The sequence below is a fragment of the Bufo gargarizans genome, chromosome 1 (assembly GCF_014858855.1).
Source record: "Bufo gargarizans isolate SCDJY-AF-19 chromosome 1, ASM1485885v1, whole genome shotgun sequence".
NCBI classification, from domain to species: Eukaryota; Metazoa; Chordata; class Amphibia; order Anura; family Bufonidae; genus Bufo; species Bufo gargarizans.
Window position 1 is genome coordinate 570,713,140 of NC_058080.1, and position 13,176 is coordinate 570,726,315.

At 40.3% G+C, this 13,176-nt stretch overlaps 1 protein-coding gene across 26 annotated transcripts in view; it reads left to right on the plus strand.

The window, feature by feature from the left end:
• Positions 1–7,541, plus strand: part of NCOR2 (nuclear receptor corepressor 2) — a 407,074-nt gene extending 399,533 nt beyond the window's left edge. For 24 of the 26 annotated variants that reach the window (XM_044275678.1, XM_044275679.1, XM_044275664.1 and 21 more), the window contains 3 exons: positions 1,293–1,520; positions 4,339–4,515; positions 7,051–7,541. In XM_044275678.1, the coding sequence (XP_044131613.1) occupies positions 1,293–1,520; positions 4,339–4,515; positions 7,051–7,226 (581 nt within the window). In that variant the 3' untranslated portion in view covers positions 7,227–7,541. The remainder of the gene's footprint in view (positions 1–1,292; positions 1,521–4,338; positions 4,516–7,050) is intronic. The other 2 variants (XM_044275677.1, XM_044275682.1) reach the window with 1 other exon arrangement.
• The last annotated feature ends 5,635 nt before the right edge of the window (positions 7,542–13,176 follow it).

Genomic DNA, 13,176 nt, shown 5'->3' on the forward strand with positions numbered 1-13,176 from the left:
ACGAAATCCCTCCCCTTTACCCCTCTGGCCCGCCCTAGGTTCTTCTGATTACGTCCTCCTCTTAGTGAGAAATCCAGCGCCAGCGCTGTTCAACAGATTCGCTGCGCCTGCGCACTTCATTCATCAAGAGGGACTGAACTGATGCATACTGAACGGATTGCTCTCCATTCAGAATGCATTAGGATAAAACTGATCAGTTTTATTTTTTCCAGTATTGAGCCCCTAGGACGGAACTCAATACCGGAAAACAAAAACGCTATTGTGAAAGTACCCTAAGCGGATACAGTAACTACAATAACATGATCTGCACAAGCCAATTATTATTACTGTTATTATTCTTAGTGCCCAATGTGTGAACTGCAGATGTTCATGGTTTTTGTTTAAATATAGATAGTGACCAGGAAAATTAAAAATAACCTCATCAAAAATTCTTTAAAAACATGTTAAAAATAAAAAATTGATTTAAACAATAAGTCATTTTCTCATGACACATTTCCTTTAAGTGATGTTTAGATTCAACAGGACTGGCAGTAATCATGTCTGAGTGTAGCTAATGAAATTGAAACCAATTTTCAATTGAATTTAATTAACTAGTTTAGTAGCCAAGGGGGCATTTCGTTTTTCACATAGGGCCAAGTAGGGCTGAACAGTTTTCCTTCAATAGATTAAACCACAATTTCAAAATGCAGCAATTGTTTTTTTTTAATCTACCATTTTAAGGGGTGTGCAACTGAAACCTAAAAGCTGACATCTTTGAAGCCATTATTTTTATTATTGATTTTACATGTATTTTGGGATATTGTTTTGTAATAGGTTATTTTAAATGTTTGCCCATTTTTGATTCTGCAGCTTCAATATTTCACACTACATAGCGAGCTCCGTCTCCAGCTCACTGTTATCTCTGCTGAATGATTTTCTAAGCTTATGCCCAAATCAAAGCTGAACTTTGACGTGGTCCTAAATCAGTATAGAAGATGGTTTAGGAGGGGCTGGAGACTGAGCTGTCAGACAGCTAGCCTGATGGATTTGTCACAGAATGGCATTCTGCATCTGCAATATAGTGTAAAATATAGAATCTGCAAAGGCAAACCAAAGCTAATTTTTTTTCTAAAAACCTGCTGTAACATTTTAGTCCATAATACATATAAATCAATAAGCAAAATCAGTCCAAAGTAGTTCATGGCAATAAGTACCACAGTTCTTTTGCCACATGAGGTGAAGTGTTGGAGGCTTATGTCATTGTAAACCAATCTTTGTAACTTTAATGTTTTTCCCCTCCCGCACTTTTCCAGGACCAATAGGCTGCAGAACACAGGCTGTGCAGGAGAGCTCCAGCAGCAACATAGGGTTGGAGGCCATAATTAGGAAGGCCCTAATGGGTAAATATGATGAGCAGTGGGAAGATCGCTCAGCACTCAATACCAATGCTTTTAACCCTCTGAATGCCAATGCAAGCCTGCCCTCTGCTATTCCCATAACTGCTGCTGATGGACGGAATGACGACATGCGGTCCTTGCCAGGTCTGCTGCTTTATTTTTCATTTCATACTTTTGCTCTGTCCTAACGTTTATTAATTTCTTTATGATTTCTGCTCCTTGAATTTTCCCTCAGTCTCTAATTGAATTCTCTATTTCCCTATTAACCATGTAAAGCTCTGCCTGTGTCCTCTTGTCTAGTCTATGATGCACATTTCCTTAAAATTAGCTGTAGCCCAAAAGTTACTTTATATTCACAAGTATTTGGTTTTTGTGGCTATTCCTGGCTTTACAAATATGTACAGTTTAATAGAATTATTCATAACAATTCTGAAATCTTTAGTACAATACCACCGAAAAGAATGAACACATTGTACTACATGCCGGTCTCCTTTTTTCCCCCGCTGGTGTCAAATGCCCCACAATTATTAAAAGGTGCGCACCTCATAATAACTGTGGCACATCAGTGCAGGGCTGTGCGCCAAAACGGAAATCTAAATCAACAAAGGATCTGATGTAGATTTCCTGTTTAATCTTCACCAAATTGCGTAAATTATAATAAATGTGCCGGGCCGGCTATGGCAGTTTTTGGAAACGTGGAGATTGGGGCAGTAAACCCCCAAAAATTCACAAAATGTTGTGTAAACATGACATGCCAAACTTTGCCTCTTTTTGATGTCCTCCATTGTGTGGAGACGTTGGAGAATTCATCAAACATGGTTCTTCCTATTCACTTCCATATTCCCTCTCCTGATAGCCTGTTCTGTGCTGCAGATCCCTAAAGACTATCCTCTAATTAGGAAATGGCATTGCTGCTCCTGGTTTGCAGGGGTTTTTTTTTAACCCTTTCAGGTGCTCAAAAATCAACGTGATTTGCGTTTTTCTCATTAGGAATGCAGGCTTAGCATTTTTATATATACATAATTTTCACTTTTTTCGAATTTTAGCCTAATTAGTATTGAGATAAATACTATATTTTTGCACCTTGGCTAGCTTCTGGTAATCATGTAGTGTTACCCTAAAATTGTGTTTGTCATTGTCTACCATAATTTAATTTAAGGTAATTGGGTCAGGACTAGCATTATGACAATGATTGATGTGGGTGTGTTTGGGAGGAGATAGTTAGTATTTTTTTTTTAACTTTTATTTTTATTTTATTTTTTAAGGTATATCTCTCAAAGGTGAAAAGAACCACTGGGGACTTTATTATATATATTTATCTACATAGCAGCGGCCTCCTGCTACCAGTATCCAATGCTTATGTGATCAGTCTCGTAACCAGTGGCACCAGTAGATGCAGTGGTGATGTGGTTTCATACATAGAATTCATTCAGAGAATTCAGAAACGGTGAAAACTGCTTCTGTCTTCTCTATGGGGGCCTGCCAATGACCAATCGTTAAACAGTTAAATGCTAAAAAAGCTGGATGAGCCTTTAGGTTGCATTGGATATCTCATTCTTTAATAATGCTCAGCACAGCCTTGTGATACTCTGTTCAGCAGCAGAATATACAACAATTGCCGTTAAAGGCACTACAATATTGGCAGTATATTTAAGATTATTTATGAATTATTTTTTTTATAGCCGATTCATATAAAAACTGATCTTGAGATGAAAGTGCTGCAGGGTTACTCAAATTCAGGCAACTTCCCTTCTATACATCAAGTCAAGTTTCTATTCAGTCTGTTTGCTTCTTACTACTTAGTTCCTTAGAAACTGGAAAACGGAGATTGTAATAACAGTATTTACAGAAATATGTCATCAGAAAATGGCCTATTGTTCGAAGCACATGTTAATGTTAAACAAGATTTTTGATGATGCCATTTTAAATTTTCCATGTCAATATCTATATTTAAATGGGGTGTCCTGGCTTTTTTATATTGATGACCTATCCTCAGGGACCCCCGCCGATCAGCTGTACAGGGGGGACGGCACGCGTGCCATCGCCCTTCTCTTTTCCTGCTCTCCGCTATATGTCTGTGGGACAGCAGCAGCGGCCAGGAGGAGAGGAGGAAGACGGCATGTGCGCATTGTGAGCGCCGTTTCCCCGTACATCTGATTGGCTCGGATGTTGGGTATTGGACCCTTATCTGATATTGATGACCTATTCTGAGGATAGGTCATCAATATTAAGAAGCCCGGACAACCTCTTTAAGCAAAAACCATGAAATCCTGCAGTTTTTGCACTGGCCACTAAGCCTAATAGGTGTCACTTCGTGGTCTGTACAGATCACTTTACTGCAGTTCCTCCTCATCATTGCAGCCTTATTAGATCACCTCTGTGTACAGACAACACAGGGTCCACCACTCACAATAGGTGATATCATAGCTTATCAGCTGCCTCCTGACCTCTGCACAGGTCACAGAGCTACCTAGAAAAGTCTCCCATAGAAGTTAATGAGGTCCCCTCCTGACGCTGTGTCTGTGGACCATGGGACTGCCGTAAAGCAATTTTTTTTTAATGCTTTCTAAATCCTGTTAAGAACGGCTCAGGCAAGATGGCCACCCGCATAATCATGGTCAGGAAATAGAATAAAATAATCTGCAATCAGAAAATTAAAACTGATCAGTTAAAAAAAAATAATAATATGTGTCACAATTTGATTTTAACTGGCAGAAAATAATTTTGGTGACGCATTTCCACACTGCTGTTCAAGCACTTTCCCAATGTTCTCTGCAAAGCCTAGATGTCTATCATGTTATTAATAGTGGCCTAAGCCTCAATTTTTTTTATTCCAAATGCATGACTGTTCCAGTAGATATAGTGACCATTGGAACAAGTAACTTGCTTTGCTAGGCCACTTCAGAAAGCGAGTAGGCTTATGAGCCTTTCTGAATGCTTTAGGGCTGTTTATTTGTTTCAGGCAGTGGAGGGAAGCCCAAGATTTCCAGACCTAGCGGCCGGAAGGTGAAGTCGCCTGCGCCTGGACAGCCATTAGCAGAAAGGCCTCCTTCTGCTTCATCAGTTCACTCAGAGGGTGACTCGAACCGGAAAACCCCCTTAGCAAACAGAATATGGGAAGAAAGGCCGTCTTCAACAGGTGAGGGAGAAGGCAGTCTGTCTACTAACCACTTGATGATATTTTGGCAGTCAGTTTGGTAAATTTAGATGTTTTTTTAATTTTGCAAAAATTTGATTGAATTGCAATTTCAAATCTGCGTATTTGCTGGACCCGCCGGGGGATCAGCAAAAACACATCTGGTCCATAATGCAACCATTTGCATCCGTTCAGAATGTATCTGGTTGTATTATCTCTAAAATAATTAAGACCGATCCGGCATTAAAACCATTTTAAGCCAATGGCGCCAGCTCCATTTTTTTCAGACACAAAAAAACCCTGGATCTGTCTTGATCAGTATCCCAGGACGCACACAACAAAGCTGCTTGCAGCGGCATGGGAACGCAGCCAAAAGGGAACATGCATTCTAGTGCACTTCGTTCCGGTTTGTTTAGTTTTGTCCCCGTTGACAATGAATGGGGACAAAACTGAAGCATTTTCCTCCGGTTTTGAGATCCTCTTATGGATCTCAAAACCAGAAAGGAAAAACACAGATGTAAAAGTAACCGTAATAAGACTTTAGGACTGATTGTTATAAATGGCAGGGGCGGCCTGGCCATAGACCCTACAGGGATATTTCCTGGTGGACTGGTGCCACCCAAGCTCCCTTCACGGCCACTGATCCGGTACATAATGATCTGATGCTTTTCGAGTTAATTAACGCTAGGAGCATCTGGTACTTGGCTGGCAGAAGAAAGTGCTCTTCTCTACTGAACTGTATTAAGTTGAATGCGGCAGTATTTTTTTCCAGGGCTATTTTAATTTTCTAGTCCGCCCTAGGTCATCAATAGTAAAAAGGGGACAGCCCCTTTAACACAACAAACAGCACTGCATCCCTGTTTTTCTGTTGATCTGTGGCTCCATTCCAGAGTTTTACTTTTTATTAATTTCTAAATGAGGCCTTTTGTGCAACGAGGGCGTCGCCCAGTACTCTTGTTGCACCCAGGCTCCACTTTATTCTGTGGTCAGCCCCACCCTCACTGCTTTGCCCCTGTCAATCAAAGCAGACAGGGAGGGGCTGGCCACAGAAAGGAGTGAAGTGTGGATGCAACAACAGCAATGGTGATGCCCTCATTGCACCAAGGGCCTAATTCACATATTAAGAAAGAGCGACAAAAACAGCATTTTAATCAGGTGAAACACGTGTCTATGCAAAGAGTTTGATAGGGAGGTTGCTGGTGACAGATTCCCTTTAAAACACAACAGGGATCACCTGCAAATCTCAATCCGAACACAGTTTATGAAGGCTATATCTCGGGCTGGAGCATGACATGACCTAGCTTACATCTATAGCAGCTATGCAGCCTGGGGTAGAGGAGGTTGAAGTTGCCCTCCTTCAGTCAGCAAGCATGGAGAAGGTAAGTGGAGTAGTGCAGGTGCTGACAGGGTACAGAGAGAGTAGTAGAGACCTCACATGGCCCCCAGAGGTAAAGGTTAGATGGACTTCTGTGAATGTTATCAAAAACCAACCCCCACGCCTCTAGCAATCCAAGCACATACTTGCTCATTGATTGTTATATACAATGGGGGAGATTTTTATTTTTTTCCATTTTTTCCAGATAAGTGGTGAGAAGATGAGCGCTTGCTCATCTAATCACCGCACTATGCTTAATTAGGCTGTTAATTGATGTCATGACCCAGACTTTTACTGACATCTAGATCACAGCAAACTCTTGCACCACAATAAAGTTTACATTTTACACTATTCGTATTCTGTCAATTCCCAGTCTTTAGCATAAAATGATTGCTCTATGAATGAGGTTATGCAAAAACAATCGTTTTTTTTTTTAAAGGGGTTGTCTCACTTCATCAAATGGCTAATATACATATGTGGTATTGCCATAATTGTACACTTCAAATAAAGGCAACATTTATACTGAACTAATGAAAAATATTTTTAACCTGGGTGTGTCCTATAGACGGACCTGTCTTAATGTCTGAAAAATACAGTAAGTACCAGGAAACTCCTTTAAATGGGTTATCCAGCACAATATAACAATGCTTGGCTTACAAATGGCTAACAACATGGCTTACAAATGGCTAAAAAGAAATGGTCTTATACTGACCTCGCTGATCCTTCTGCCGCTGCAGTCATGACGGTGCCCACATCTTAGCTGTGCTCCACATCCTGTTCCTCTTCTCTACACATCAGGAAATGGCTGGGAATGCAATCACTGGCCAAGGTGGGTCATTGCTGAGCAGCATTCCCAGACATTTTCAAGAACAGGAACAGGAAGTAGAGCGTAGAGCACAGCCGGAACCTGGGCACAGTCTTACTGGCATCCATGGGGGATCAGAGAGGGCCAAGGAACATTTCAGCTATGCTATAATACCTCTTTAAGGCTGAGCATTGAGTTGGAGCAAGTAGGCTTATCGGATAATGCCTTTCTTTGCCTCTCATTACCATAAAGTGAAAAACTGAGGAGTGTATGAAGACCATGTATAGTATCTAGAAGCATGAAATCATACAATACCTAAGATACAGTAACCTAATATTGATGTTCTCATTTACTTTAGGGTCAACACCATTTCCATACAATCCATTAACAATCAGGCTCCCTACCAATCTTGTCGCTGCTCCATCCACAACAGCCATTCCACAGAGTAACTCCACCACCCCGCAGAGGGCACGTGATGAAGAGCCGAAACCACTGCTGTGCTCCCAATATGAAACACTCTCTGACAGCGAGTGACAGCATCCTTTATGAACATTGAAACCGCCCGGGAAAGATCCCTGCAGCCAATCCGAATGCCTGTTAGCAACCAATGTGATAAAAAGACTGGGGAAAAGGAAAAGTTTATGAAAAGCCTTAAAATGACTCCCTAATCTTCAATTGAGGGTCCATATGTTTCTTCAGTTTCTGGCACACAACTGCTCACAAAGGAGTAGAACGTCCCAGACCTCATAGAAGATTGGATTTTTTTCAGCTCTATACTCAGGGGATATTTCCACCTGGTGCTTTGCTACATTGCATTGGTTTGTTAACAAAGCTGACTTGTAAGCGTGATGACGTATGTCTGTGTACATTGTATATGTATGTACATGTGTTCATATGCACTTAAGATATATACACATTCCAATTAATTGCACACAGACCTAGCAATGCAGAGCAGCTGCATGCATGGCCATTGCAGAACTGTTACCAGTTTGGTTAGGATCCTACCAAAGGTTCCCTTACCATGTGTTTCTTCTCCCTGATGCATCATTGACGGCACTTAGTATGTTGTTCCTGGCCCTCATCCTTACTGACGGAATCGTCTGCTGGAGGATTAGGAGTGTAATAAAGAGACAAGCTTCTGTGAAAACACTGCATGTTCTCTCCATGGTTGCTGGTGCACCTTCACTGTACATAGTGTGGCCCTGACCTACACATACATGTACACATAGGTTATTTAGTGTCACCCAGTCCCAGTGATGCTGTTGTTAACCCTTGTGTCTTATTTTAATTTTTTTTGCATATTATTGTCATTTACTGCCAATAGGCAATTAAGGCTTCGTTCAGATCACCGTTCAGCCTTTCCGTTCTCCTGCTCCGTTTAGGGGCAGGAGAAAGGAAAGGACAGAGAAGGCACATAACTGAGACCAACTGAGCCCTTAGGACCCCATAGACTATAATTGGGTATGTTATGTTTCCGCTCAGAAGATGATTTTGGAGCAGAGACAAAAGTTGCGCATGCAGGACTTTTGTCTCCGCTCCAAAATCATCTTCTGAGCGGAAACCTAACATACCCCATTATAGTCTATGGGGTCCTAAGGGCTCCGTTTGGCTCAGTTATGTGCCTTCTCCGTCCTTTCCGTTCTCCTGCTCCTAAACTAAGCAGGAGAACGGAAAGACTGAACGGTGATGTGAACGAAGCCTAAGAGACAAGACCATAAAGTACACAGAGATTTTAAAGTGGAATTTTATTCCTGCGATTGTATTAATGATTGTCAGACGGCGTTTTTAGGGAGAAGGGTAACCTCTTCCAATGTAACTGCTTAGCCTGGGAGAACACTCAGTAAACAGGGTATGCTTTAAGTAGCACATTCTCAAAAGATTCGAGCAAGACTTGGTTAGACCATAAATGTTTTTGGTTTTGACAAGTGTAACAGTACTTCAATCATATGAATATATGAAGCTCCAGAATGTTTGAAGATTGTGACCCTGAGGCTGAAGTTGGCATGAATTATGAAGACTGGAGATCCTGAAGAAAAAGAACGGTAGCAGCATCCATTTGTCCTCTTATGACCAGACCTGTGTTGTATTTGCCTAAATACTTTTTTCTTATATACATATATACACACATGGCTTAGAACAGAGGTATGAGCGATACATTAGACTGTACTACTTAAAAGGGCCGCAAAATGTCGACAGAATATAGAGTATATTTAGTGCTCAGTTAAATGAGCGTTATTCATATAAAACTTAAAGATTCTTCTAATTTTATTCTGGAGCTTGTAACCAAGAGACAGGCAAACACAGAGGACACAAGCACATTGTGAAATGCGTCTGTCCCACCTGCCTTGGGCCGCATAGAACAGTATCGTGGGCCACATGCAGCCCCCAGGGCGCATGTTGTGCATGTATGGCTTAGATGCTTACCCTAAAAACCTATTCTTACCACTTGCTACAGCCTTGTATTAATAGGAACTTGGTACATCTGTTGATGTGACTTGAAAATTGACTCTCCAAACCATAGTTTTGGGTGTTATTTTATTTTCTGTAAAGCAAACATGTCATGTATAATAAATTGTTTTTGTTTTTTTTGTTTTGTTTTTTTACAAGGAATGATATAGTAACTATATATTGTGAAAAGGAAAATAAATTAAAATATTACATTTGCAGACTTCCCCAATACATTTGCTGTAGGGGTTGATATTTTCTTGCTAGTGCTGATTGGTGTATTTTATTACCCATTACCTTGTGGATCAACGATGAACATTTTGATTCAGCTTGGAACCACACCACTATTGCGCAAAAAGAAGAAAAAAAAAACACAACATGATGTGTTTTTTCCACGAGATGTCTATCCATTATAGTGCATCCAAAGACCACATCTAAAGCTTTACTAGGTTAAGATGCAACAAAAACAGTCAATCCTATTTATCCATTTATTTTTATTTTTTTATTGCTATGGGTGTGATTTGATGACAACCACACTCCTTTAAATGTTGGCTTTGTGTGTAAGTGCATTAAAGGCACCCCATAAATAAAGCAAAAATGATATATTGCCCATTAGCAATCTACAAATCTGCAAAGAACATGGATAAAAGCAGACACATTTTCTCCAAAGTTTTTCTCGTCTCGTTGTAACAATTGTAGCTATTCAGACTGAAGTAATATCAAGTCTAGAAGTCTGATGATTCTTTACAACTGGTACAAATGGATAGCTACCACGCATAATGTTAAATGTCCCCCAGAATGTATTAAGACCTGTACCTCACACATGAAGTGGGCACCAAGTAAGGTTACAGACACAAACATCTAAAATCACAAGAAAACTCCCAAGTGACAACTAATCCGTATTTGTCTCTAAGCATGGCATCACCACTGATAAAGGTGTGAAATTAATATACCAAGTCAATATAGAATTATCTCAACACATAATAAAGTGCCTAACTGATAACAACATGATTCCCAAAAAACTTCTAATAGTACATCTCATACAAAACTCAATAAATAAATAAAAATCTATCCCTAAACACCAATACACTAGCAATATAAAAATTATGTACTGATGTTTAGGGATAGATTTTATTTTTGAGGTTTGTAAGAGATGTATTAGTTAAGTACTTTATCATGTGTTGAGGGAATTCTATATTGACTTGGTATATGAATTTTACACCATTTTAGGGGTGATGCAATGCTTAGAGACAAATTATCTGTATTATCTACCTAATAAAGGATCATTCTTACATATGTTTTTGTTCTATTCAATGTGCCTTGGATATGTATTGTCTTTTGTTCCAATTGTATAAATGTATTAAGACCGAAATGTAGTCAGACTGAAATGAACCGCAGCCTATTTTTTTTGTAGATTTCTGTCTTCATTCACATCAGATAACTTTTAAATGCACTGGCGTTTTAAAAAGTTGCAAACACAGGGTTTGCCACTATTTTTTATGTGAGAACTGGCGTGGTGGGATGATAATTTCCTCGTTTTTGTATGGTAGTTGCTTCACTGCATTAAGTAAATTGACTTCCACTTAGTTACATTTATTTTGCCAATTAGTTACATGTATTTTGGCAGTTTATGATAGTGCATGCCTGTGCCCAGATGGAATAAATATAATATACACTACAATGCATTTGGAAAATCTTCAGACCCTTTCACTGTTTTTCACATTTGTTATGATAAGGCCTTGTGATAAAATAAAGTTTCCCCCTGCCCCATGAATCTGCACTCAATACCCCATAATGAAAAAGTGAAAACAGAACATCTTTGAGATGTTTCTACACCTTAATTGAAGTGGTAAATTCAGTTTATTGAACATGATTTGGAAAGACCCAACCCTGTCTATATTAGGTCTCAGAGCTGACAATGCAAATCATAGTAAAAACCAAGCCATGAAGAGGAGAGAATTGCATGTAGAGCTCAGAGAGAGGATTTTGTGAAAGCATAGATCTGGAGAGGCGTGCACAAAAAAGTTTCTGCTGCACTGAAGAGAATAGTGGTCTCCATAATTTCTAAATGGAAGGCGTTTTATTAGAGCTGCTCTCCCCCCCCCCCCTTCCCCAAACTAAGAAATCTGTAAAGAGATGACCAATAACCCAGTAATCACTCCGACTGAGCGCCAAAGATCCTGTTTGCTGATAAACTTTCAGAAGATCAACCATCACTGCAGCATTCCACTAATCTGGGCTTTATGGCAGAGTGGCCTGAAAAGAGCCTCTTCTCAGTAAGACGCACAGTGGCTCATTGCACTGGTGCCTTGCATTGCTGGGGTCCTAGGTTTGAATCTGACCAAGGACAACATCTGCATGGAGCGTGTATATTCTCCCTGTGTTTACTTTCTTTTCTTCCAGGTACTTTGGTTTCCTCCAACACTTCAAAGACATGCTGATAGGGAACTTTAATTGTGAGCTTGATTGGGTACAGCAAGCAATAATGATGTTTGTATAGCACTGCAGAGTATGTCCGTGTTATATGAGTAAAATAAATGAAAGTTTATAAAAAATGCACCTAAAGGACTGTGAGAAAAACAGCGTCAGGTCTGGAAGAAACCAGGCACTGCTAATCACCTGGCCAACACTATCCATACAATGAAGCATGGTGGTGGCAGCATCATGCTCTGGGGATGCTTTTCAGCAGCTGAGATTTGTCAGGGATGAGGGAACGCTGAATGTACAGAGATATTCTTAATGAAAACCTGATCCAGAGTGCTTCACGTTCCAACAAGACAATTACCCTAAGCACCTGATGAAGACAACACAGGAGTGACTCAGGCACAACTCTGTGAATGTCCTTGAGTGGCCCAGCATGAGCTTTGACTTGAACCCAATCAAACATCTCTGGAAAGACCAGAAAATGGCTGTCCACCAAGGGTCCCCCATTGAGAGGATCTGCAGAGAAAAGTGGCAGAAAATCCCCAACTCTAGATGTACAAACCTTGTGGCATCATACCCAAGAAGAAAGGAGGCTGTAATCGCTGCAAAAGGTCCTTCAACTAAGTACTGAGTAATGGGTCTGAATACTTATGTCAGCGCAATATTTTAGTTTTTCCAGTTTAATAAGTTAGGAAAGATTTCATGCCTTCTGTTTTCGCTTTGCCTTTTTGGAGTATTGATTGCAGAATGATGAGGCAACACTTTTAGTTTTTATTTTATAACAAGGCTGCAACATAACAAAATGTTAAAAAGAAAAAAGGTGAAAAATGTTGAAGACTTTCTGAATTCATTGTATATGGACTAAAGTATTAAGGCGCCTACACATTACATCTACAAGAGCTTTTATGACATCTCATCCTTAATTCATAGGCATTAATATGGCGTTGGTGTCGTCGTCGTCGTCCCTCCCCACCTTTGCAGCGAAAATATCTTCTTCCACTCTTCAGGGAAGCCTTTCTATAATATTTTGGAGTGTGTCTGTCGGAATTTTTGACCATTCGCATTTGTAAGGTTAGAAACTGATGTTGGATCAGAGAGCCTGGCTCACTATTTCCATTCTAGTTCATCCCAAAGGTGTTTAATCGGGTGGAGGTCAGGGCTTTGTGCGGGCCTGTAAAGTTTTTCCTCACCAAACCATCTCTGCACCTTGCCTTCTGCAGTGGGGCACAGTCATGCTGGAACAGAATAGGGCCTTCTAGAAACTGTCCCCAAGAAGATGGAAGCATACAAATGTCCAAAATGTCTTGGTATGCTGAAGGATTAAGATTTCCCTTCACTGGAACTAAAGGGCCTAGGTAGTGTGGTTCTTAAACACTTCCACTTTGTAATAACAGCTCTCACAGTTGTCTGTGGAATATCAAGGAGGGAAGATATTTTCAGTTGACGTATTACAATGGTGGCATCCCATTACAGCACAGTGCTCAAAATTAGTGAGCTCTATACGAACATTTGTGAAAGAATGGCCCGCTCTAAAGGCAGACTTACATGGCTAGGGGCTGGATTTTATACACTTGTGGCAATGGGACTTAAACACCTGACTTCACAGATTAAAAGG